This window comes from Nuphar pumila, chromosome 9 (assembly GCF_984573655.1).
Source record: "Nuphar pumila chromosome 9, dmNupPumi1.hap1.1, whole genome shotgun sequence".
NCBI lineage: Eukaryota > Viridiplantae > Streptophyta > Magnoliopsida > Nymphaeales > Nymphaeaceae > Nuphar > Nuphar pumila.
In genome coordinates, this window is record NC_143257.1 from 115443988 (window position 1) to 115471418 (window position 27431).

Consider the following 27431-nt stretch of genomic DNA (forward strand, 5'->3'; position numbering starts at 1 on the left):
ATTTAGGGAATTGGCACTTCCTATTCAGATTTGAGTCGATTTGAATTGGCCAGTTTTTTAACATAGGATGCACATGACAGTAAAATATTAAAATAATATTAAATCTTTTTAAAGGGATTTAAAGTTTTTCTAAGCAGATTTGAAAAACAGTCCGAATCAGCCCTGTTTCGTATCGAGTTTGGGACGATACGATTCCAAAGGAGCCGGGTTGCACAAGGGAGAACTTCCCGCCACGCCAGTCGAGTAAAGTGGATGCCTATTTCGGTAATTTCATGATCCCTTTGGGCGCGGGAAACCAGAACTCCCAAATTGCCCCCCCCCCCTAAAAATCCATATTTCCTCACATCTCCGTCGGTACTCAGAACTCAGAAGCCCTGTTCTCATGGACGAGTTCGTGTCTCGGGAAAACCCTCGAACCAAACAGGGGCCATGTCCCAGGTATCATCTGCAAATTCCCTCCATCTTTCCTTTTTTCCCAGATCGTGCTTTCGCTTCGAAGGTCCTCTTTCCTATTAATCTCGATTACAGAACTTACGTTTTTGTTTTTCATCGATCATGATAAATGTTACGAACCTGGTCGCGTACTTTGGAATTCCAGGCCTTTGTGGAAGAGGAGCGTGGTTCAGATCACCGGGAGGTATCCAAGGAAGTATCGTCACGAACTGTCTGGTTTGTTGCATCGGTCGTATTCCGAGGTGATCGGATTTCTCAGTTTCCGGATTTCTTCCCGTAATTGTACTTTTTTTGGGGTTTTTTGATAATTTCACTTCGGCAATAGTTTGCTTCCGATGCGGTAAGAGAGAAAAAAAACTGTTCAGGGAATTCTCGATGGACATCGGGATCGAAAGAAGGAAGAGGATTATCGAAAATCGAAATGCCTATTGATTACAATGATCGTACCTAGACACTGCATTTTTGTTGTTGCCCCCATCTTCTAATCCTTATAATTAGCATGCTGAACCGTAGCCGCAAATACAGGTCTTTTTTTCGACAATCTTACTATTTTTATTTCAAGATTTTCAGAAACTGATATAATCCCGAAGAACGCGATACTTCCAAAACATCAACTACTTTGAAAATACCACGTTTTTTTATCATTACATTTTCTCATTATTTATTGTTTACAGGTTTTCTTATTTTTAACAATGTATTATTCTTATATATATATATATTTATGTATTCTTAAAATTTGAACATATGACATTTTTCTGAGTTTTGTTTTTTAATTTATTGCGAGATTTTCATTCTCTAAGAAAATCCAGATAATGAGATTCGTGACTTGGTGCTGAATTCTCATTATTTAGGATGCGAATTTGGCAAATCATGTGTTTGTTGTTAAGGTGGCGCTTGAATGCACCCATTAGTCCGAAAAAGTTAGATCGTTTTTGTTCTATAAGGTAATATGGGTTCCGAATTTTGCTCCATGATTCAATATACTATCATAAGCACGCTCATCTGGAACAAAGACTAAGTGAGATTCAAAGTTATAAACACTTTTGTAATAAATACCATATTGTGTTCATCATCTTGGAGTGATTTGTAATCTGTGGCACATGGTCACGAATATGGACACGGACATGAGACATGGAATTGTCATTTTTATGGAAATTAGAACATGAGGGCAGATATATTTTAAAATATTAAATTGCTGAAAAATATGTCATTCAATATTGTTATGCATGAACATCTCTTTATCATTAGGTAATGCTCATCTTTAAGTATATATATGCACAAACTAGTGATCAAACTCAAAATTATTAAGAAAAACACAATAAGCAGCCATAAAGAGGAATAAAATACAAAAAGAAATGTAAAAAATGCACATGGTTCCCGGCAAGTATCACAGCTTTTCAAGCTCATATCATGTCCTCTAGACATTTCACCTTTTTATTTGTGTCCATGTGACATAGTTCATAATTGGCATATAGAGGGTCATCATCATTTTCCTTGCAAAAATATAGATTTTTATGACAATGTAGTAATATATACAAACCTCAGATGATTTAGATGATACTTCCATGTCTACCAAAGTACCAATACCAAAGGATTCTTAAGAAGCAACCTGCAGTAACTGTGGTGCCTCTGAAGATGTATTATGGTGATAGTAACTGTGATGCTTGTAACTGAGACAACAGCATAATCACAAAAGTCTTAAATCACTAGCCTTTTTTTAATATTGATATGATCATATACGTACTGTTATTTTTTATTTTTGTTTGCTTATTCATATCCACTAAACTGACATGTTATACCCCTCAATGATTTGGTCATGTAAGGTAGGTGCTTTTGGCCATTTTTACTCAGTTGGTGGTCAGAGCTGTTTGACACAGGTATTAAGGTTAAATAATCTTTTAGTTTCCTATTTTTCTCCCTTACCCACATTTTTGTTGCTCTTGGTGAAAAAATAATCTGCTTTCTTTAACATGTTTTTTGTGTCCTGCAGTTGAATCTAGCATCAAGTATTATGGCAATGGACGTCGGACCAACCACCACGAGAAGGTAAACACAAAGACTCATGTTTTTTCTATCTCACAAACAGTGCTATGCTAATCATATGCTCTAACTTGTGCTTCAACAGTCAAACATTGATGTTTAGATTATTAGAACTTCCATACTGTGTAGTGCATTATTTCATCATGTTGTTGACTGGGATTTTTCAAGTGCTTTTCTCTTCATTCTTTAACTTTCTCTTTTTTTTTTTTTATGAGCTTCTACTGTTTCCTTTTTGGAGTGTGCATGGTTGATTACCAATTGAAATGTATGATTTCTGATAGGTAACTTTATCTTGTGATAAACTAGCTAATATTTTGAAGCCAGGATTTTGTGGCAGGGGCTGATATATTTCTGAAGCTATGCTGTGCATTATTGTCACAAATATCTACCACATTTTTAAAATGTCACGAAGGGAAGCCATTCTAGCGTTACATTTAAAAAATGCACCTGTTTTTTCAATATATTTCAATGATGCCCCAGAAAATTGGAAAGATAAATCTTGTTCTTGTTTTCATTGTTGTTAACTGATCTTTTGATATTCTTTTAATGTTGTTTTTAATATATTGCCACATAATGTCTATTGTCTCTTTCCTTTTCTTATCATTTTTTTATATTGTCAATTGCCTAGATCTTTAGAGATTTGGCATGCATACAACAATATATACATATGGCTTAGTAAAACTTTGACAAAGTTGCCTATAAATACAGATGTACACTTATCCCTACGTCAGTAAAGTATGCATTAACCTTTTCCCTATATACCGAACTACAATGCTAGAGCTGCAATTTGGATTGGTTTTACAACCCATAGTGAAAAATTTGGCGATGAAGGTCTCACTGGAATATTATATCTGAAGTTTATGCTCGAGCTACCTTAATTGATTTTGCTTGTGTGGTGATGTTTACCTTATTGCATCACGTGCAGATTCGATACTTAAAGTATATCCTGCAGTATAGACACTGTCAAAGTTGTAAAAGTGCATGACTGGCCAGAGGCTACAAGATGGTTGTTTCCAATTGCTTCATGCTCTTCCCTTTATTTGGACTAATGAGTTAACCTTAATTGTTCCGGCAATAGAAGGATCTAATTTTCTCTTAAATTTGATTTTGTGTTGAACATGAGACTAGAAACCTAAGTCAAAGATATGGGTACAACAACATACAACATACAACATGAGTGCAACACACAAATTTGATTTTTTCTTTTTTTGGAAACCGGATACAAGGACAGCTTTTTTCAATGTTGTGAAAAGCGTTGAGGCGTAGCTAGGTGCTCCACCAAAATCTGAGGTGAGGCGCAATGCGTAAACCTCAAAAATTTTTTGACAACTTAAAACAAACTATAAAACTATATAAAATTATAAATAAATTAAAAAATGCTTTATTGATAAAGCAACAACCAACAAAAAAATCACAAATAAATACTAAAAAAATACGAGATTAACATGTAAAAGTAACATTAATGCAACAACTTGATCTACGTAAGTATCTAATAAATAAAATATGAACATTCATTCAATAAAAAATTAACATTAGCAACCAAATTCATATTAGTATTAACAACATCATGTCATAATTAGAAAATGCATGCTAGCATTAATAACCAAATGTTAATATATTTGTCCAAAACTCTTCAAAATGAGAGTGTTAACATTCACAAGTGCAAATGAAAGACCCCCAAAAACATATAAATGCCCATAGCCCTATGATATGAATTAGGGCCTAGGCTCTTGTTGTGTCTCATCATCATCAATATCTAAGTGTTCAATGTCATCAGCTGAGGAATCCATATAAATATGTTCTCTTTCATCTTCATTCTCTAACTCTTTATCATCTGCACTTTGTTCCTCCACATCCTCGACCACTTCTTTTGCTTTTCTTTTTTGTTTATTAAAAAATCATGTATTAAATACTTATTTTATCTAATTAAAAAAATACATTTATATTTATAGCAAGGTAAAAGGAATATAGCTTTACCTGGATCTCTTGAAGACCTGTCTTGCCTAGAACCACTTTGTGAATCATGAGGTTAAGTGACTTTTTCAATAGACACATGCTCAATGGCATTTATGTCGAAGTTCAGATCCAACCATGATTCCTCCAACCAATTGGGATCACTAGGCAACACTGGATCTTCCTTCTCCACAATCCACTCATCGTCTCAGTCTATATGATATAGACATATAGGGTCTTTAGTAGCCCCCTTCATCATATTTGTCTATTAATTTTATATTATACATTACAAAAATCAACACATTCATCTTCTCTTGTTCAAGTCTATTCCTCCGTTTGTATGCACTTATAATTTCAAATTATTGATAATCAATTATAAAATAATTAAACTTATACAAATGTGTTTTAAAAATAAAATACAAAGTTACAAACCAATGAGAAAGTGCTCCAATTCCTCTGACAACCCGATGCACTACATGTCAAACTTAGAATTCGAATTGCAAAATTCATCAATTCAGGATTTTTGTGCTCAAATGAACTCCACCAATCAGCTGCATTCAAATAAAATAATAAAAAATTGATAAAAACATTAAGAATGTTATAATTAACAAAAACATAATAAAACATAAAGAAAATATTAACAAATAACAACATAATTGCAAACTTATCAAGACTTTTTAATTTTTTTGTTGTAACGACTGCCTCTCTACCAAACAACCCCTTTGCCTTTTTAAATGCATCAATTTGTGTTGTAATTTTCAATCGAACATTTGCATCAGAAACCAAATTTTTAACACAATCATAAAAGCTACTCATAATTTCTCGATCCGAGTTGAAGCTGTTAGTATAATGAAAATAATAATTTAAATAATAGGCAGCTGCATGCAAAGACTTATGAAGTTGCAAGTGAAAAAAAGTAACATTTTACTTTTGGGTCTCAACCTGGGATCCATATCCAATCTATTTTACTGTTCACGTTTCTCATTAATGGCTAGTATGTAATTTAGTCATGTTGTAAAAGGGTATTTTGGTACCCTAACTATTGTATTCATTATAATATATTGAAATAACCTGTGTGCCAATTACTGTTAAGGAATTTGGCTTTCTACAACAGACGACTCTCTCTCTCTCTTATTCTCACTATTTCTGTTTCAATCTCTAATTCTTTCTTTCATTCTTATATTGTTTGCCTAGATCAAATCCCTCTTTTTATTTTTCTTTTAACTTCAAATCAGACCCTGATAAGGCTATCTTCAAATCTCAGGTCTCAGGTCTGTTTACGTTTTCTTAAAAAAAATGTGACTTCTTACTTCTCTCCCTTTTTCGTTATTTCCTTTGGGTCTCACTATTTTCTAAAAATCGTGATTTCGTCTAGCCCTAATCTTACATCCTGATCAAATCCTTCTTCAACAGATTTCTTTCGTCTTCTTCTTCTATTTTCATGATTTAGATGTGATCCCAAAACAAAAAAAGGGAGGCACACGTTAGAATCATAAATCGTAATATCCTATTTTAAGTGACGTATTCAATTTTTGTTGAATTTTGTTCAGATTTGGTTTGCTGCCTCTGATTTACAGATTAATTTAAAAAAAAGGCAGCAGTTTTTATTCCTGTTCTGAATTCAACATATTCGTCTGCAATTAAAATTTCTATTTCTTTCTTTGATTTCATCCATTCTTGATTTCATTCTTCTTGAATATGGATTTGTTCCCTTCTCAATCTGGCCTTTCCTCAAGTTTTCTTAGTTAGTTTGTATTTGGAAAGCTGAACAACTCTAACTTCTTAACCTGGAAGAGGCAAATCATCCCGTTTATAAGAAGTCAGGATTTTTCTGGACATCTGGATGACTCTATTCCAGTTCCTCCATAATTCATATCACAGGAAGACAAGAATGGTAAGGTAGAATTTTTCATTACGTATGTCAGAAATTCAGACTGGATGAAGCGGGATCAAGCATTTGTTGCTTACATCATTTCTACGTTATCACAAGAGGTGCTCGTGGTTATTCCAGATGATTGTTCGGCTATGCAGTTATGGGACAAACTAGTTCAAACATATTCACAGGTTTCTTAGACCAGGCTATTGTTTTTGAAGAAAGAATTTCAAATGCTCAAAAAGGATTTCATGACCATCATGGAATATCTGAATAAAATGAAGACTATTACACATCAACTAGTCATCATGAGCTGTGCAGTCAACGACAAAGACATGGTGCAACAAATTTTGATTAGGCTGGGGTCCGATTATCATATGATTGTTACTTCCTTATTGTGTCTACCAGAGTTGCCTACATTTGAAGATTTGCGTGTCAAGCTTTTTCAATATGAGATGACATTGAAAAGGTTTTCTGAAGAGACTCAGGCTCATGTTGGAATACAAGATGTCCTTGCCACAGGAATTACTTATGGGCGAGGACGTGGAAATTATCATTTTCGAGGAAAAGGAGGTCAAGGAAGGAATGGATAAGGAAGTCGTGGCATATTACCCACACCTAGTATATCTCCTAATTTATAGAGTAAAAGAAACATTTCCACATGTTTTCTATGCAATAAAAGGGGACATATCAAGGCTAATTGTTGGTTTAATCCCCAAAACAGAGGAAAATCACCATCGACAGAGGCAAGGAAAGTGACAGATAATCCAAAGACCAGTGGAGAAGTGGAGTTGTTGATATCTCCCTTAGCTAAATTGAACTTAAAACAGAATGATCAGGGTACTTGATATGTTGATTTCGGGGCAACAACTCATGTTACTGGTGATGCTGGTAAGCTCCTAACTCTTGTTCCTTATGTTGGTAGAAACAATAGTCATTGGGGATGGATCTCATCACCTATTTCTTATATTGGAAACTCTGTTATTCCTATGTCAAAATCTTCTCTTCGCCTCTCAAATGTCATTCATGCTCAAAATATCAAGAAAAACATTGTTTCTGTTTCTAAGCTTGTTGATGATAACTATGCTTCAGTTAAGTTTACTCATTTTTCTGTTTGTGTCAAGGACCTTCGCACGAGGGAAACGTTCGCTAAAGGAAAACGATAGGAAAATATGTACATCTTCCAAGAGGATCTTTCTACTCGTGTTCACTTTGTTGATCCCACCTTGAAGCTCAACTCATCGCCCTCCTCAACGTCCTCTAAGAGTGTCTTTAGTGTTTCTTTGGCATGGTCGTCTAGGTCATTGCAGTAGTCGTTCCATTGAAAAGCTTGTTTCAAATAATCTCATCTCCAAGTCAAGTTTAAAATTAAGTGCTGATGGTAAAAAATGTTTTAGTTGTCTTTTGTGTAAGAGTCATGTTCTACCTTTTTCATTCTATTAATAAAGGGTCTTCAAGACCTCTTTAAATTATTTGTTCTGATGTCTGGAGTCTAGCTCCAGTTTTTTCTATGTCTGGGATTAGATATTATCTTATATTTATTGACAATTGTTCTCGTTATACATGAATCTTTTTTATGAAATGCAAATCTGAAACTTTTAAGTTGTTTCATAACTTCCATTCTCTTGTTAAGAATCATTTTTCTGAAAATATACTTTGTTTCCAATGTGATGGAGGGGGTGAATTATCTTTAAATGACTTTATTAATTTCCTCCGAACTAATGGAATAAGTAGAAGGGTGTGTTGCTCTCACACACCTCAACAAGATGGGATTGCTGAACGGAAGCATTGCCATATTGTCGAGAGTACAATGTGCATGATAGTAACCTTCCAGTTACTTTCTGGGCAGAAGCCTTCCATTTGACAATCCATGTGATAAACAAATTGCCCATGACTATTTTGGAAGACAAATCACCCTATTTTTCTTTGCATGGAGTCCATCCAAATTATCATGACTTGCATGTATTTGGTTGTGTATGTTATGTTCATGTTGACAGTTCAATGCGGCATAAGTTTTAGGACTAGTCTTTGAAGTGCAGATTTGTAGGGTATGCAAATGATTATAAATGATACAGGTGCTACGATCATTTGAGTAAGTGCATCAAAATATTTAGAAATGTTGTTTTTGATGAACTAAACTTTGACCATCATGCTAACACTTCTTCTGGAGTTGAGGCTTATCAACCCTGGTTAAATTCTGAACTTTTTTCAAGTACTGATAATGTTTGCTCTTCAGAATGTATTCAAAAGAATGAGGAAACTATGCTTGATGCTGAACAGAGAATATGATATCTCAACCATCCTTGGAACCTGAAAAGTACAAAGGTATTGTTTATTTTCGGCAAGAAAAGGTACTTTTCACTTCTAACCAGGAAATGAATTCTCCTTCTTTACCTACTCTAATCCTTGATGTCAGAAGGTCTACCCGTTCTCGACATCCCATTTAAAGGTGGGTTACTTATGAGAATTTCCCGATGGATTTCCAACTTTTTCTAACTTCTTTAAATAAGGAAGATAAACCCAAAACCTTTTATCAAGCTGCAAATTCCAAGAGATGGATTGAAGCCATGAATGAGGAAATGGAGGCACTTCATGAATGTAGTACTTGGGATATTGTTCTCAGACCACATGACATAAATGTTGTTGGGTCCAAGTGGGTGTATAAAATAAAATACAAACCAGATGACACTATTGAACGATACAAGGCGAGACTTGTTGCAAAGGGGTTCACACAGGAGCAAGGTCAAGACTATGATGAAACCTTCAACCCGGTTGTGAGGATGAGCACCATCATAATCATATTATCATTAGCTATTGAGCATTAGTGGAAGCTTAATCAACTTGATGTCGAAAATGCATTCTTATATGAAAATCTAAAGGAGGAAGTGTACATGGAGCAGCCCACTGGGTATGCATAAGGGGACTCTAGGGATTACGTGTGCAGGTTAAAAAGAGCTATATATGGTTTGAAACAGGCGTACAGTTTCTCTCTTGAAGTACAAAAATATGGTTTTAATCGGTCTCTTCTCGATCACTCTCTGTTTATATTTCAATGTCAAGATGTAGTTACCTTGTTATTGATATATGTCGATGACATTATCATTATAGGTAACTCTAATGATCACATTGAGCAGGTCAAAGAACTCCTGAATCATAGATTCAAGATGAAGGATCTTGGTAAATTGCGATATTTTCTTGGAGTTGAAGTTGACAGAACAACTGAAGGAATGACTCTCACCCAACATAAGTATACTATTGATGTTCTCAGTAAGGTAGGTATGAAAGATTGCAAACCTTTAGGCACACCAAGCATTCTTCATCAAAAACTTAGTTCCCAAGATGGAGAGTTGTACGAGGATCCTACTTGATATTGTAGCATAGTTGGGATGTTGCAATTTCTCACTTTTGCTCGGCCTGATATTGTTTACTCAGTTAATCAAGTATCTCAGTTTATACATGAGCCGCGTGTTAGGCATATGAAAGCTGTTAAACGTATACTTCGGTATTTGAAGGGAACTGTTGGATATGGTCTTCTGTATAGAAAGATGATGAGTGGATAACATGCACATGAGCTTGTTATTTATACAGATGCCGACTGGGGAGGAGACCCAGATGAACGGAGGTCAGTCTCAGGCTATTGTGTTTTTATTGACATGAACTTAGTTTCCTGGAGTAGTAGGAAACAAAAGGCCATTACCAGGTCAAGTACAAAGGCCAAATATAGATTATTGGCAGCTGCCACAACCGAGGCAACATGGATTAAAAAATTGTTGACAGAAGTAGGAGAATCGGTCTCCCGATCACTCCTCCTATGTGATAATCAAAGCGCCATCAACATGTCCTTTAATCCCATTCATCACAGTCGTGCCAAGCATATTGAAATAGATCAACATTTTGTGAGACAGAAAGTCAAAGAGAAGGAGATTGAACATGAGTTCGTCTGAACTACCGATCAACTTGCTGACTTATTTACAAAGGGACTGACGAAAGACAAATTTTGGATGCTAAAGGACAAGTTGTTCATGGTTCAACTATCTTTATACTCTAAAAATATGTTCTTTAAGAAAATAAACAACGTATGGCAGAGAATTTATCCAAGTGAAAATTTGGACTCCTAAGATTGCTACTATTGAGATGCTCATTATAGATGATTGTAATCACCCTTATGGAAGTAGACAGAATCAGTAGCAGCAAATACTGTGCATATAATGGAACAGAATTTCTATGGGAAAACTTACAGGTATGACCAGATAACTTGAATGATAATAATAGCCTTGCATAATTTGTCATATTTTCATTGTTTTGCGCACATAGTTGCAAAGGAAAAGTGTGACACTAGATTCGAGTCTCAAAGAATCATGAGTGTTGAAGCTTTTTCTCTGTCTCTAACAGGCAGGAATAAGTATGCATGTTACATTATAGACTCCATGATCTTAGTGCATTATCTTTTAATGTTAAAATCATGTAGTCTTGTTTTTGCCAGCCAATCTTTATCTCATTGCTGTCTTTGTTTGCAGGGCTGGTATTTCTGGACTTGAATTTGACTCAAAGGTGACTGCCTACATTCTTTTTCCTAGTCTAGAACTCCAGAAAAGACTAATTATAATCAATGCCTTTGCCACATTTTTTTATTTCCATGCAATATTTAATCAAAACTTCTACTGTACATTGTATAAAATTTAGTAGTTTATCTTGCCACTTGCCAATGTATTTGGTAACCATTATCATCAGGATTTTGTACATAAAACTTCTCATCCAGTGGTTATCAAGAAAATTCCTTCTTTTTTCTTGGGTTTTCTTAGTTTCATCTTTTTACATCAACTCTCTTGCAAACAAAAGTAAACAAAGTGCAAAGATCAGCTGATTCTTGACACGACATGTTTAATTTCTAGAACTGCAGATATGCTATATAATGCCCTATGAGGTCCAATCAAGCTTGATTATGTCTAAGGAAAAGTAATCTGCCACAAATAGTAAAGCGAGAAGCTCAATATAGTGCTCCAAGCATTGAAAAGGAAACATAGTTCTGCCACAAATTTACTCTTATATTCTATTGGCTTTGATCTTCTTGGTACTCTTGTAACGCCTCGAAATCTTAACCCAAATTTTTGAGATTTTTTTTTATACAGCGAAAACCAGTCATACCATAGGGCTAAGCATTCCAAAACATTACAGGTGGAGCAAGACCAAAACGTTCTTTTCATTTCAATATCAATGAAAATTAAGATTAGAGTTTCTCACACTATCCCTGGAACAATAAATCCAAAATTTCGATCGAAGCCTCATACCGCAGCCGCTCCTAATTCCAATTCTTCACCTAAAAATTTATAGCAAATCTGTAACTTTTAATGCGGTATGTCATGAACCCAGTATGTGATATGGGTGTCATATATGATTTTCAGCACATACAAGAATAAGTAAAGGGCTATGCTACGACAGTCGACAATTTATCAGAAGTTAACTGACAGGTAACATTAATAACAACATTTATATATCCCACAACCACAATTACGAATCCACACAATTATTCAAAGGAAGGAAATTATGACAATTCATAATTCAGGTACATCAGGTACGCATTCATACCACAAGGTACATCCATTAGGCATAAAAAAAACATTAAAACATACCATGATGCACAATCTTAGTACAACAAGACATTTAACATTCATTGAAAGTTAAACATCACGCATCCACCAAAGATATAACAATTAAAGAAACAGAGAACATATGCATGTTCTAATGCATAGCAGGAAAATGCATGACTTATGTGTAATGCATGGATCCTCTTATTATCTTTCCTTAAGTTTCTTTTTTCATATGCATGCCCTATTAAATGCATACAATTTAAGTTCCTCTTTTCAATTACCGTTGCCCGCTGATACACCAAACGAGTACAATTCCCGAGGTCAAGTAGGTTCTCAGGGTAGCTTAGCACACACTTTGTATTTTATTACTAGGTTCCAACTTAGCCATCGACCGAATTACCTTCGGAACATTAGACCTCCACATAATGTCAGGGACACAAGGGACACCCCACGCCCACAGGTGCCACTTCCTTGGTACCAAACAAACTCACAACTGTGACCAACACACTACTCCCGGGTAAAATGACAGACTCTCCCTAAAACCGTGGCCAGAAGAATGAACCTAATATCGGGTTCAGAAGACCAAATTTACGCACACGAAGTTTTTGTATCCTCACAGTCTTCCCAAGACCGGAACTTTAAGATCATCATTCTCCAGATGAGATATCTCAGACCGTATATTACACTGTTCTTATTCATTATCTTTTTATTAAGAGCCAATTATTGAGTCTTTCAATTTCACATGCAAAAACAAGGCAAAAGCTCGCATCTACCCCTGCGAGAACTCTCACGAGACTCCAGCTCGTGGAAACGCATTGAACAATGCAATATAAACAATAATATGAAATATGATTTTTGCGATGCATTTAAACAATTAAAGAAAAAGCAAACCCAAGCTCAAGGCTCTCCAGGCCTGTGATGATTCATTTAGACCATCGATGCATTGTATGCAAAAATCATAACAACTTGCAATGTATGCAATAATACCAACATGATTCCAAATGCACATTCATTCATACCATTTTAACAATGTGCATGAGCTTTCACAGTCATATGCATGTGTTCACCATCCATGTGTAATGACTTTCATGTAATCACTTAACACACATGCATTCATCCATCATCCATAAGCACATAAGGACATTTATACCTGATTTTACATGCTAAACACACATCAATTTCGTGTATGCACATGTACTCAAAACAAATCCATAAATGCACGATAAATAAACATGCCCTATCAATATAGGCACAAGAAACCTTTTCATGTGTTAACATCCACACACATGAATATAACCCAGATTCAACAATTGAAACTTCAGGGCTGCACACATTCATATCATGTATGCGCCTATATCAAAACAACTTTGCCATGACATATTAGTAGACATTAATTACTTCACATGTTACAAACTATAAAGCATGCTAACATGTGCCAAATGCATGTGCACTCATGCAAATACAAACCCAATCATAAGCATGCCATTTCCCAGTCATATGCATCCTCACTATGTGTTTTACCTACATCACATATGTGTATTAACCAATGCGTATCTCCTTTGAGTGTATGAGTGTGCACATAAATTACACATGCTCATTAAAAATATCACTAACCGAGCCATGACCTCATTCAAAAATGCACAACCAGTACAATGAAATGCTAAGATAACATTTCACTTATTCGTCGGGCAGAAGTGTAAGCTTTTGCACATGCTAGGGACGATGATCAGGCTTACCAATCCCGGACCCCATCTTTCTAGCTAAAAATAGTCAATTCAGTCCAGCCGACTAAATTCTATCCATCATAATAAAATTTCATGGACTTCCATGAGAGAAGAATACAACTTGCATAATATCAGGAGCCGATACCACAAAATGAACACATTAAGCTAATTAATAATTAACATAAGGATGCTCGGTTTGTCAGAGATAGTTTGAGTAGTATCCCAAATTCGAGTCCCTGTGGTCATATGCACATAAGATGCTATTAGTCCTCCCAAGTTTTCAAAGATCTAGTTTATGATCTTTCGAGATATGCAACCAATGTCATAAAAATAGTTTTTCCTCTCAACCAAATAAATTGTAGAGACATTGTTTACATTGAAAATATCTTAACCTAGGCATTCTCTAACAAGGCCAGTTTGTATAGCACCCTAAAATATAGTCATGGTGCAAAGACATGAAACACCACTATCATAATTTTCATAGACCAGATTACAATGATCCACAAGATGATATCCTCTCAGTTATAAGTTATTAGCAACTTATAGTAAGCTTCAGTCAAGTGTCTTCAAACTGATCATCCCAAAAGCCACAAATACTTCCAAAAGCACATTGACCAGATTTCTTTTCCAGAGGCATATGGATCACATGTATATTAATGTCCTCTATAAAGCATCCAGAATCAATAATGAAAATCCCTAATAATGTTAGATCCTTTTTCCCTCAAGAATGTTTTTCCAAAACCTAGAGGTAACAAGTATGTCCAGATCTGGTCATAACCAACACCATCCACAAGTCATTACATCATCATGCGTGGTTAATTAGTCCAAATTTTTATGATCCCTAGTCCAAGTTTACTGAGGAGGTATTGGGTGAGTCTAAAGGCGGTGCACCACTAGGTAAGGATACATCATTGTGGAACGAGGATGTCAAATTAGCTATTAAGGTTAAAAGAGAGTGTTATAGAAATCTAAGTAAGAGTCGTGATAATGAGAATTTGGAGAAGTATATGATAGCAAAAAAGGAAGCTAAAAAAGTTGTTCGAAACGCGAGGGCTAAGGTATATAAGGAGGTTTATGACAAGTTGGATACCAAAGAAGGCGAGAAGGATATTTATAGGCTTGCAAAGATGAGAGATAGGAAATCGAAGGATTTGGGTATGGTTAGATGTATCAAAGATGAAACGCAAAGGGTTTTAGTCAAAGATGAGGAGATTAAGGAGAGATGAAAAGATTATTTTGATAAGCTATTTAATGATAGTCATGCTTAAGATCTTGGAGACTTCTCCATTCCTTTTCATGAGATAAATCGTGACTTCATGCGCAAGATTCAAAAGAAAGAAATTGCAGAGGCTTTGAAGAAAATGAAATCAAGAAGGGCAGTTGGCCCAGATGGTATACCTATCGAGGCTTGAAAATGCTTGGGAGAGAAAGGTTTAGAATGGTTGACAAATCTTTTTAACTTGATTTGGCGAACAAATAAGATGCCTAATGAGTGGACGAAGAGTACTTTGGTGCCTTTATATAAGAATAAGGGTGATATACAAGATTGCACAAACTATCGTGGTATAAAACTCATGAGTCATACTATGAAACTTTGGGAGAGGGTGATTGAGTCTAGGTTGAGGAAGGTTGTCATGATATCGGAGAATCAGTTTGGTTTTATGCCTGGAAGATCAACTATGGAAGCTATACATCTTCTTAGACAACTTATTGAAAGATATAGAGAGAGGAACAAAGATTTGCATATGGTTTTTATTGATTTAGAAAAGGCATACGATAGAGTACCTAGGGACGTTCTCTGGTGGACAATGATGAAGAAAGGTGTTTCTCTCAAGTACATTAGTATAATTAAAGATATGTATAAAGGAGTAGTAACCAATGTCCGCACTTGTGGAGGGGTGACAACCAATTTTCCGATAACGGTTGGGTTACATCAAGGATTTGCTTTAAGCCCTTTCCTATTTGCGATAGTGATGGATGAGCTTACGAGATCAATTCAAGAAAATGTACCGTGGTGTATGTTGTTTGCTGATGATATTGTTTTGATTGATGAGTCTAGAGCTGGGGTTAATGCTAAGTTAGAATTATGGAGACAGACATTGGAAGCTAGAGGTTTTAAGTTGAGTAAGAGTAAGACTGAATATATGGAATGTCGGTTTAGTAAGCAACGAAGTAGTGATGGGAGTGTAGTGAAGCTTGGTGAGCAAGAAATACCGGTGAATGAATATTTGGGATCCATCATTCAAAAGTATGGAGAAATTGATGGAGATGTAAATCATAAGATAAAAGTTGGGTGGATGAAATGAAAAAGTGCAACTGGAGTACTGTGCGATCGTAGAATGCCATTGCGGTTGAAGGGAAAGTTTTATAGGACGACTATTAGACCCGCTTTACTATATGGTACGGAATGTTGGGCTGCCAAGAGACATCATATTCAAAAAATGAGTGTAGTTGAGATGCGGATGCTTAGATGGATGTGTGGAAATACAATAAAAGATAAGATTCAGAACGAGGAGATACGTAAGAAGGTAGGTGTTGCACCCATTGAAAATAAGATGTGAGAGAATCGTTTACGGTGGTTTGGACATATTCGGCGAAGGCCTAATGATGCTCCAGTTAGAAGGTTGGAGAAATGGGAAAATATATTAGTTAAAAGAGGTCGGGGTAGGCCTAGGAAGACTTGGATGGAGATGATAGGAAAGGATATGAATGCTTTGAACCTCACCGAGGACATGGCATTGGATAGAAATGATTGGAGGAAAAGGATTCATGTGGAAGACCCAAAATGAATTTCTTTTTTGGTTCATATCGCTGACCCCAATTGTTTTGGGATGAAGGCCTAGTTGTTGTTGTTGTTAGTCCAAGTTTACTGCTCCGAGCATAACCAACTCCCAATCAGTAAGGTGCCTCCCTCATTCTCTGCCATCCTCTTTTAGTTGGGAGGCCTTCACCGCCCTTCAACAACAATTGAAATCTACTAGCGATAACATGACAATGATGCAGACATACAAATGGGCAATAGCATTAATGGTATGTAAAAGTGATGGGCCATTGTATAAACAAATGATAACATTGATTCTGTTATTTCATCTTGCTCATAAAAGCATCTACCATTACACAGACAATATCAAAGAAGAAAATATCACATTGGAACAACGCTAAAGGGTAATACTAATGGCACAATATAAGAAGTAGAATTTCGTATACAGAACATGATTCATAAGAAATTCCTATCATCTTTGTTGCTCCAATTACACAATGAAAATGCTCATTACCCTATTGAACAAACAATGTCAAACCCACACGATCACCAACAAAACAATAACCATCTTCCCTTGTCTAAGTTTAACAATGACTTCTGAAAAATGAAGGCTTCAAATCCCATTTAATAACACTGATTTCTTCGGATCTGATAGGATATATGCTTTGTATTTCAAGAACATACAAGGAATCAAGAAAATGTTGTAATTATCTATATCAGTCCAAGATCCACATTTACAACTCACATTCTGAACCAATTTCAGAACTTATGCGGGTGCATATTCATGATCAACACCTCCAGAGAAAAAAAAAATATCGTACGGGAAAGCTTCGATCGACACCCTTTTTTTTTCAAGATTCAAATTATAAAACACACAAACCACCCCCACTCTCTTAACCACATTCCATTGCAAGAACCACCATCAGTTTCTAGGACAAGAAACCCCAATTTCTGTTGGGTTTGGGGATTTCTTTAGTGTCTACCGAAATCCCCCCTCCGCCTCCCAATTTCTTAATAGAAATCAGAACAAAAATAGAAACCCCCAAATTCTACACATAAGAACCAAGAATACAATTAAAAGAAACAATAACCATGCTCGTAGCATTCTGATTGCAGGACCCCCCCCAATCTGGGGGTTCTTTGTTCAATACCAAAAATCCCCAAATTAGAGGATCGATCCGAGGGTTTCTTGGACATCCAACACAACCTGCCGACCCAAGACCCACCGATCAAGAAATACTTCGGTGGTTCTTATTCGTTGGATGTTGCAGTTATCGAAACCCCTCAATTCGCTGACTGGTTTTCCGGCAGCCAAGACTCAATCGAACCCTCAGTTTCCTTTCTTTGACAAACCCTAATCGCACACCGACTTCATTCAAGACCTACAGAAAAAGGTACAGGATCCTACCTCTTCCCGGTGCTTTTTCCGACGATCGGAGACTGCTATTATGAGACGATGGTCGGTCGACTCTGGTTGCTCCTGCTGCTGTGAAGGGCGCGATCGGGAGGCTGCTGTCGATGGTCGGCCTGCTGTTTCCACAACCGCGATGCCGGTCGAGAGGGTGATGAGGGGCAGAGGAGAGGGAGAGCAAGAAATTCGGGACTCCCTTTTTGCAGGAGGGCAGCCCCCGAAAAGGGAGGGGATAGGTTTTCCCCCCTTTCCCTTCGGCGGCCTCGCACGACCCCGCCCCCTGCTTCCATCGTGTTAGGGTTCTTTCAGAACCCTAATCGCAGCCTTCCCTCCATTTTATCGGGCAGACCCCTGCCCTTTAATTGACGTTTTTTTTAACTATTACTTATCGGTATCGCAGGGCGCGACCCGGGTCCGGATTCGAGACCCGCGAGCCTGCTGCGATCTGGATCAGTGGATCCTTTGCTTACCCGAGTCCGCGATTTGGGTCCGAAGTTCTCCAATAGTGTGGATCCGCAGATTGGATCCACGCATTATATTTAATTTATTTTATATCCCTTTATGGGTCTTGGATCCGAGATTTGGATCCCAGGCCCAAATCAAACCGTTTACGCATTATATCTATAAAAAAAATCCAATTAATTCCCCAAAAAAATGCGGTTATTACAACTCTGGTCCATAATTACGAGGTTCATTGGATTGTGGATTTCTGGCCTATAGCTATCGGAGTCTTCTATTTAGGTCGTGTTCCAACTGTTGACTTTTGCTTGAGTGAAATTTTAACACAGACACAAATGAAGTGTAGATTGATTGGCAGACAGAGATGAGAGGCCTTGTTGTGCTGTGTTAGGATCATTAGTCAATACATATTGAGGAATGTGCATATACCTACTGTATTTATAGTGATGAGTGATCTTGATCCGACATATCAATGTCTTTGGGTACCCAGCAATCCATGTCTCATATAGTGTGATGCATGACCCTCGATGCCCTAAGCTTCTATGCAACAGTGTGACACACACATACACACATCCATTAGTTAGGCATATGTTTCCATTATAACTGCACATCAACGTTATGTTTTGTAATATTCATGTGTTTATGGTGGTGTAGAGTTTGACATTTCAAATTTGATGAAATAACCTTGAGTTTTATAAGCAAATATTGAATTCCCTACAAATATTCCTTGAGAAGTGTATCTTGAGTTTTCGTCTTGAGGAAAGGGAACTTATTCTTGTAGCTACTGTTAGAAAGTGACTTTGAATATTTTAGGTTCGATAATGAACCCATACACATGCACATTAAGTGCGAATATACCCACTTAAGGGAACAACAAAGCACATCAAGTGCTAATACATAAACCCATAAAAGGGATAAATATGACTTAAAGTCATAAGTTGAATATTATTGACGAAATAGGAAGAAGAGGGTAAAAACCCTATACAATGGAGCATAAGCTCTCCTCCAAGGAGTGAAGGAATTACAAGGGGAAAACCCTTATTTATAATATGAGCAAGGAGCCACTTAGGGGGCTCCCAAAGGAGTCGTTGGGAGCCCCCAACGGTCACATTTGTGACCGTTGGGGGCTCCCCAACGACTCTTTGGGGAGCCTCCCTAGGTGGCGCAAACCACTAAAAAAGGGAAAAATAAAAACGAAAAATAAAAGTAAAAATTACAAACATATTCCAAATGGAATATGCGTAAAACTATGAAATCACTAAACTACCCTTATGCCTATAAATAGAAAAATATATATTTTATATATATAATTAGGATAATACATATGCATATATACCATATATGAATATGTATTATCCTTTATATATATAAAATATATATAAGATTACATAAGTTGAATGATACATTTTAACAGCTACAAGAGGATAGTCAACATTATTGGCCTGACAATAGTATTGGCAGGGATTCTTTTAGGAGCATTTAAAAGTAATTGGCATTTATCAAAAAAATCTTGGGTAATTTAAAAAATATATAATTATAAGATTAAAAAATGCAGTAACGAATTAGCTGGCTTTCTCAAGATGTGAAAGAACTGTGATATCACTGACTGTGGAAGATGATTATAGATGTCTATTTCTTTATTTAAGTTTGTCAATCTATTCCTTTTGGTTTTTTTGCTTCCCTTTAAGATGTCAGAATTGTTGTGCATTGTAACATTATTTTATTATAGTTTCTGTTCTATTAAGGATCAACAGTTATGCTTACATTTAGCAACTTTTTATTGGGGGTTTTCACGCCAATATATGATTCCTTGCATTTCTTTGCAAACATAGAAATACATGATAATATGTGAAGAAGAAGAGGAAGAGAATAGAGAGAAGACTCACAAGAGTAATAGGCAGCCAAGTGAGATGACCCTCTTAGGATTAGGGTTGGCGTCTCCTTAATCTATTATACATGTATTGACACAAAAATGCCCCTGATAATTATACAACAATAATATTTATACCACAATCTAACATGAACAATGAATATTCTTACATAAGCCATTCCTCTGCTTCACAATATTTTCAGGTTTTGAACTGAAATGCAAACAAATAAGTTATTGATAAATTGTCAGCCTGATTTTCATAATCCTTCTCGCCGTTCCAAGGTGAAAAAATATTATGCAGAGTGCATCATGTTATATATTTCTCTTTATCTCTTTGTTTTTTCAAGCTAAATTTGTTGATATCAAAGTGATAATTGGAGTTTATTAGGGGATATATCTGGCATCTGTAACAAAATCTGGATGTTTGTCTGTGTATGACTTTGAATCCCTCTATTGTCAGGCAAAGGGTCTCTCAAGTAAGTTCATCTTCAGAAGCATAAATTTGACTTTTCTTTTCTTGGTTTGTCGGATTATGCATCTGATTATTGTCACATGTTATATTCTATTTGCTATTTTTTAATTCGTTGTTATGTACTCTTTTGCCTAGATGTAATTGGGATTCATTCTTCTTTTCGTTGATTATATAAACCCACCCTAATTGTTTTCTAGGAAGAATTAGTTTGAGTTTTTCTCTTGCGTACTCATTTTATGGCACATTTTATTAAAATTTTGAGGAGACAGTGATGTCTCATACTTCTGTATGCTTGTGTTCCATGAATAGTGTTACTACAAAAGCCTGAAAGACTTTTTTTTTAATTGACACCCTTACTATCCATAATCTTTTCCAGATTATCATGGAGCTACTTTGTTTCACCAATTCTTAGCAGGTCCTTTTATTTTCTTTTCTGAAGAATAAAATCATGTATTTTGATTGAGTCATGATATGTTGGTCCAACATAGAATCTAGAAGTCAACTCCCATCAAGTCATGCAGCTACTAGTGTAAAAGACCTCAGGTATGTTTGGACTTTGGAGAATAGTCACTGATATCATTCTCGGCAAGTTTTTTCTCGAGATTTTTTTGAGTTTCTTTTCATGGGAAAATCAGGGGAAACATTGGAACTTTTAAAATTTGGAAAAATATAAAGTATAATAAAAAATATAGGAAATAATAGGTTTTATAGTATTCTTCTTGCAAAAATATAATGAAATAATAGAAAAGTTTTAAAATGTAAAAGAAACAAAAAAATTAGAAAAAATACTTAAAATATATAAATACAAAATTTAAATATAAATATAAAATTTAAATATAAATATATTTTTTGAAAATCTTGAGAAAAGATAAGAAATAATAGGTTTTTATAGTATTTTTTGTGAAAAATTATAAAAAAACAATTAGAAAAGTTTTAAGATGTAAAAAAAACAAAAAAAAAAAACAAATGCTTAAAATATGTAAAAATATTTTTGGCTAAAAATACTTTTTTGAAGATCTGGGGAAAATGTCACTATATTTTATGTATGGCAATATTTTGAAAATATCAGCTGGCCTTGAAACAATGATAATATCGTGATATTTTCAAAATACAGTGATACTGGTGACTATGGTTTGGAGCTAAAGAAAAGGTGGAGGAGATTTTGGAGAGAAAACATCAATAAATTATGTGCTAGCAGACATCCATCAATACTCGTATTTTAAACTCACAACTGGTCAATCCTTCTCTTTTTCATAAATTCTATGCTTTGTCACCTGAAGACCATTCAACCAACCTTGACCTTTTTTGCTGAAACACATCTTATTTACTATCCCTTTTCACAAAGATAATGCCCACTGTGTTGTATGGTTTACAATCTCAATTTCTTGCCAAGAATTATCTTAAGGTTCGTGGGACAATTATGCTTGTCTGGGTTTATCTTTTGTGCTAATTTGACAAATATCAAACTTCCTCTCCCTGCCTTTTTGTTTTGACTTTTATTTAGAGTGAACTAGGCTTGATTTGATTTGGCTATTCACAGGTTCACTTGAGGATGAATCAAAACAATTGTTGCATCTATCTGCTTTTCAGCAACTTGATGTTGTCCGATGGAACCAGTCTAATGAAGATGAGGTTCTTGTGTTATGTTTTTTTCTTTGCCATTACTTATCTTTCTTATGCATAATGAAAATAAGGATCTATCTTGAAAGTATGCAATCATTTTTGCAATCGTGTATACAAGCACACACCTTTAATGCTTATGTGAGACTAGACTTTTGAAAGGAAGAATTGTTAAGTTGTATATATATATATATTATACTGATTTAATAAGTAAATACTCATCAGGGGTATTTTGGTCATTTCAGTCCTTGTAACAGGCTATGCTCATTAGGGGCACATTAGTACTTTTATTTTATTTTTTCTTTTTGTCCTTTTCTGTTTTTACGGGGACTATTTGATCAAAGACCAAATAGAGTTGTTGAGTTCTTTTTAGACTAGTCAACATCAAGGTTGTAAGTATCGTATTGTTACCCATATCAGTCGGGCCCAAAGTAACACTGTATCGTATCGTAAATTTCTAATAAAAAAATCAAAATAAAAAAAAAATCAGAAAAATTCAGCATAAATTATAAAAAATCATATCACATTAAACAATGATGAATTGCACAAAATACAACCATAAATTCACATATGAAGGAAACTACATAATTTAAATTAATAACAAACCATGCAACTGATATCTGACAATGTAAATAAGACTACATAATTTAAATTTTAAACACAATTAAGGCTATGTCACACTGACTCGGCTAGGGAGGTGTCGCACCCGAGTCGACACGCCCCGACACGGGTGCGGCTTCGGACACTGCCTAGACTCGATCAACGCCGAGTTGGACTCGGTCAACGCCGAGTCAGACTCAATCAACACCGAGTCAGACTGGGTCAACGCTGAGTCAGACTCGGTCAACGAGTCGAGGTCGATTTCGTCCTTGTTTTGGACTCGGTCAACGTTGATTGAGTCCAAAAATGTCCATTTTAGGGCAAAAAAAAAAAGATCTTTTTATATATTTATAATATATATATATATAGCATGAGTCTCAAACATAAGCCCCAGAAAAAAAATTTCCGGGGGGCGCTGCCCCCCTACGACCCTCCCTAGACCCCCGCCCGCGGTCCCGCACCGGGGGAGCCCCCGGACCCCCTTTCCGCAAGGGAAAAAGTACAATTTGCAAAGTTTGTAAAAACACTCATGCTGATATATGCACACACTGGATATATATATATATATATATATATATATATATATAGCTTTGTCCTCGTGTCCAAAAATTTTAAAATTGCGCACACGAAATGATCGTCGGTAAAAGCCACCATTCTGTTCACGGTCACCTTAACTGTCACATCTCCCTTGCTAACCTTGGCTGCCCAACTCAACAACAAAACTGTCAAAATCAAATGCTTCATTCCCTCTCTGCCTTTGGTGATCCAATTTAGAAAAATCACTCAACAATTTTTTCAGATGTTTTTTTTTCACTCGCGCAAGCTTGTCAGGTTGAGTTGGCTCTTAGATAAGCCCCCAACAATTTGTATAAGTACCCTGACAGATAGAGAGAAAGAAAAGGCTTGACGTTGGACTTGATGAAGGGAATGGAAAGAACAAGTGTGGGATTATGGAACCGAGTCTTTCCTCGTGATGAAGGCAAGTTAAGCAGCCTTGCTCGGAAACGAATAAAACATAAAATGAAGAAACTGAGATTGGAAGGAAGGAAGGTAGGTAGGGGGGGGGGGGGGGGGCGTTGAGTCAAAAAATGGGGTGGTCCGTTTTGGGCCTCCCACACCGAAGCAGATCAGGTCATGCTCACGCCAACATCGTGGGCATTTTGGATGAATGCCACGTAGCATATAACGGATCTGTTGACTTTTTGTCTTTTCAAAATACAAAACGGACGACCACGATGTCGGCATGAGCAAAAATTTGCTCATGTTCAGCATGACCTGATCCCTCCCACACACGTTTTCCTTTGTCGTGTAGCGGCAACAGCCATAGAAAAGATCCAATGCGGATATGTTTTCACATATGAGCTATTCATAAAAAGCAGCTCAATGTTCTGGTTATTACGTTCGACTGCCTAGTTTATGAGGCTAAAATGACTCTTTTTTATCTTTTTAAAAGAAGTTTTCATTTGGAGGACAACATTTTGCTCATAATTTAAAAATTTGATCTCACTTTGTTAAAATTCTTGATATGAGCTATAGTTGTCCTAAAAATTATCAAACAGGAAACTCAATGTTAACTCCCATCATCTTTTTTTTTTCTTTTAAATTTACATGGAGAAAACTGCCCCCAAGATCATAGACCTAACCGCACCCGCACCCGCACCCGCACCCATGTGACATAGAATTAAGGCCTTACATTTAACCAATAAGTGTTCATGATAATTAAAAACATTACATTTAACCAACGTCTTACATGCCAATCTTCATCTCTAAAGTTCTAAACTTCTAAACTATAAAGATCCTAAAACTAAACCATGTTTTAGAGCCTATTTGTCAAACATCTGCATAGTATTTTCTCAGTTTTGTATCCAATTGTCGCTCGATGATCTCTCATCATCATCTTTATCTTCAGAATCTGGAACAATGGTTAGAAGTCCTTCAGCTTTGCATTTTTTGCAAAATTCTTCTTCAAATTTCTTCTAGTTTGGCGATAACATCGGCACGAAAAGTTGTAGGAATAGATGAAAAATCACATGGACGTACATTTTGATCTTGACCTGCAATATGTTGCTTAAATCTATGCAGCCTACCTCTAATCATAGCACCACAAAGCAAACATCTCAAATTCAATGATAACCCTAGTCATGGTATATTATCAATGCTTTTGCAGTATTGCCATGTAGGATCATTTTTAATATGACATGAACGTGAAGACGACATCGAAGGATCTAAAATAAAACAAAATCAATTAAAAAACTCAATAAAAAGCAAAGAATAAGAAGCACCAAACATACATTTCCCCAAAAACAATCAATAAGAAACAAAAAAAAAGGGATTTTATATTTTAACCCACTTGAGTGAAAAAATGGTGGAAATGCACTTTTACTTGATAATATTTCAAAATCCCTCTCTCTTGCGGACAAATCAGCCCCCAAATTGATCTCACTGAACCTAAGGTGCGTGGGTTCCCTTCTAACGGATTCTAGACGTATGGAGAATTCGTCCCTCAAGAAGCCTTTTAAACTTAAAATTAAAAAAAGAAACTTTTGGCCTTTTTTAAGTGCGCTGACAATGTATCGTACGATACATGGGTGTATCATACGATACACCTGATACAAATACAATACACACTCGCAAACACAAAAGTAGCAATACATATCGTACGATACAAGTGTGTATCATATCACAAAACACAAAAGTAACGATACGTACAGCATGGTCAACATTGAGTTGACTAGTCAATAGAGTTGTTCGAACAGTCCAACAACTCTATTGTGACTGCCTCGTGTATAAATAGGGGTGAACCCCTTTTTGTTCTTTAATGCTTAAGCATTCATGCTCAATAAGATGAATAGTTTTTATATTCTTGTGTTTCTCTCTTTAGTTCTTTAATGTCTTGAATGCACTTAGTGTTTGTGTTGTGCCTTTGTGCTCTTGTGTTGTCCCTTGGTTGGACTTGTGTAAGTGCATGTGCACTTTGTGTTTATGATCTTGTAAGCTCTTAGAGGCCCTCGTTTTGTATTTTTACATTCTTTCTTACATGATATCGGAGCCATGAAATCCTTCTTGGTATTTTGCCTTTTTCGGGTCTTGGGATTCTTTGGTTCAAGTTCGTGCTTCATAAAACTTCATGATTGTTGCGTGACTTGGATTCAAGGAAAATCTTGACCCGATATTTATCTTAAATCTTTAGTGTTACTTGAGTTATCTATCTCATGCGTTATGCATAATAAAAGACTCATTTTTCCTATATTTTGAAAGGTTATTTGTTACTTTTGTTAAAAACTAGAGTCTTTATATGCTTTTCAAAATTATTGTTGGGTTTATTTTTATTAAATGTTTTATAAGGTTTATAAAATTTGTTTGATATGTGTATGATTTTATGAGATCTAGTTGGAATGTTAGATTTTTTGAACTCAATTTAGTTAATATGAATGTATATGATCTAGTATTCTTGAGCATGTGTTGTTGGCATTTAGATGTTTTATTCAAACACTTTATGGTGGTTTGGACATATTCGGCGAAGGCCTAATGATGCTCCAGTTAGAAGGATGAAGAAATGGGAAAATATATTAGTTAAAAGAGGTCGGGGTAGGCCTAGGAAGACATGGATGAAGATGATAGGAAAGGATATGAATGCTTTGAACCTCACTGAGGACATGACATTGGATAGAAGTGATTGGAGGAGAAGGATTCATATGGAAGACCCAGAATGATTTTCTTTTTTGGTTCATATCGCCGACCCCAATTGTTTTGGGATGAAGGCGTAGTAGTTGTTGTTGTTGTATTCAAACACTTTATGTTCATAAATGTCAAATCACGTTTGTATTTATTGTTATATTGAAATTTGTTTCATTTTTTTGAAAAGTTGTCAAATACTTTAAAATTATTTGAAATATTTATATTAAAATGATTTTGTGTGTCATTTACAACTATGGTTTTATGAGGTTTTGCTTGTGTTTGAATTTGCTTTCTTTTCTTTATCTTCTCTTTGATGGATTCTTATGTGGAACACAAAATTTTTGTGAAGTATTAAGATTATATGTGGTTAGGATCTTAGTTATCATGGACACCTTGTTATTTTTAAAATTTGAATAAATGTTTTTTTATATTGATATATGATCATTCTACACTTGTGATTGTCTTACATTCACATTGATGAATGAGATTGTCTATTCGTGCATAAGGTATTGAGCATGATTTCTTTTTATGAGAATTATTCACTTTTTTGAATGCATTTTAAAATGATTAAAAATCGTTATGTTATTGTGAGTTTATCTTGTTGACCCTTTTTGTGGCTCTTGTGATTGTGTTATTTCTTAGTCTCATGATTTTTTAACGAACATTATCATACATGTTTTTGCATGAGATTTAAGTATTATGTTTTTTTGCATACATGGTATTAATAAAATATTAATTTTAGAATTATGAGAGTTTTCTTTGTGTATGCTCTTTATGGGTATTATAAGTGTTTCCTTTATAGTTCACTTTAGTACTTGCCCTTTTTTCTATTTGTTTGACATGCTTGTTCGTAATTGAAGGCTCTAATTGGTGGACATCTTGTCTTATCGTATGATTGCTTTTGCATCTTGATACCTCACGAGTTTTAA

The 27431-nt window shown here is 35.6% G+C and overlaps 1 protein-coding gene across 1 annotated transcript; it reads left to right on the plus strand.

Moving 5' to 3' along the window:
• Positions 1 to 366: 366 nt before the first annotated feature.
• Positions 367 to 27431, plus strand: LOC149828966 (Transducin/WD40 repeat-like superfamily protein). Its single transcript, XM_090017183.1, has 8 exons — positions 367 to 438; positions 599 to 695; positions 2277 to 2330; positions 2444 to 2499; positions 10837 to 10870; positions 20521 to 20608; positions 22145 to 22236; positions 27363 to 27431. The coding sequence occupies exons 1-8, from the start codon at positions 383 to 385 to the stop codon at positions 27429 to 27431; spliced, it is 546 nt and encodes a 181-aa protein (XP_089873309.1). The 5' UTR covers positions 367 to 382.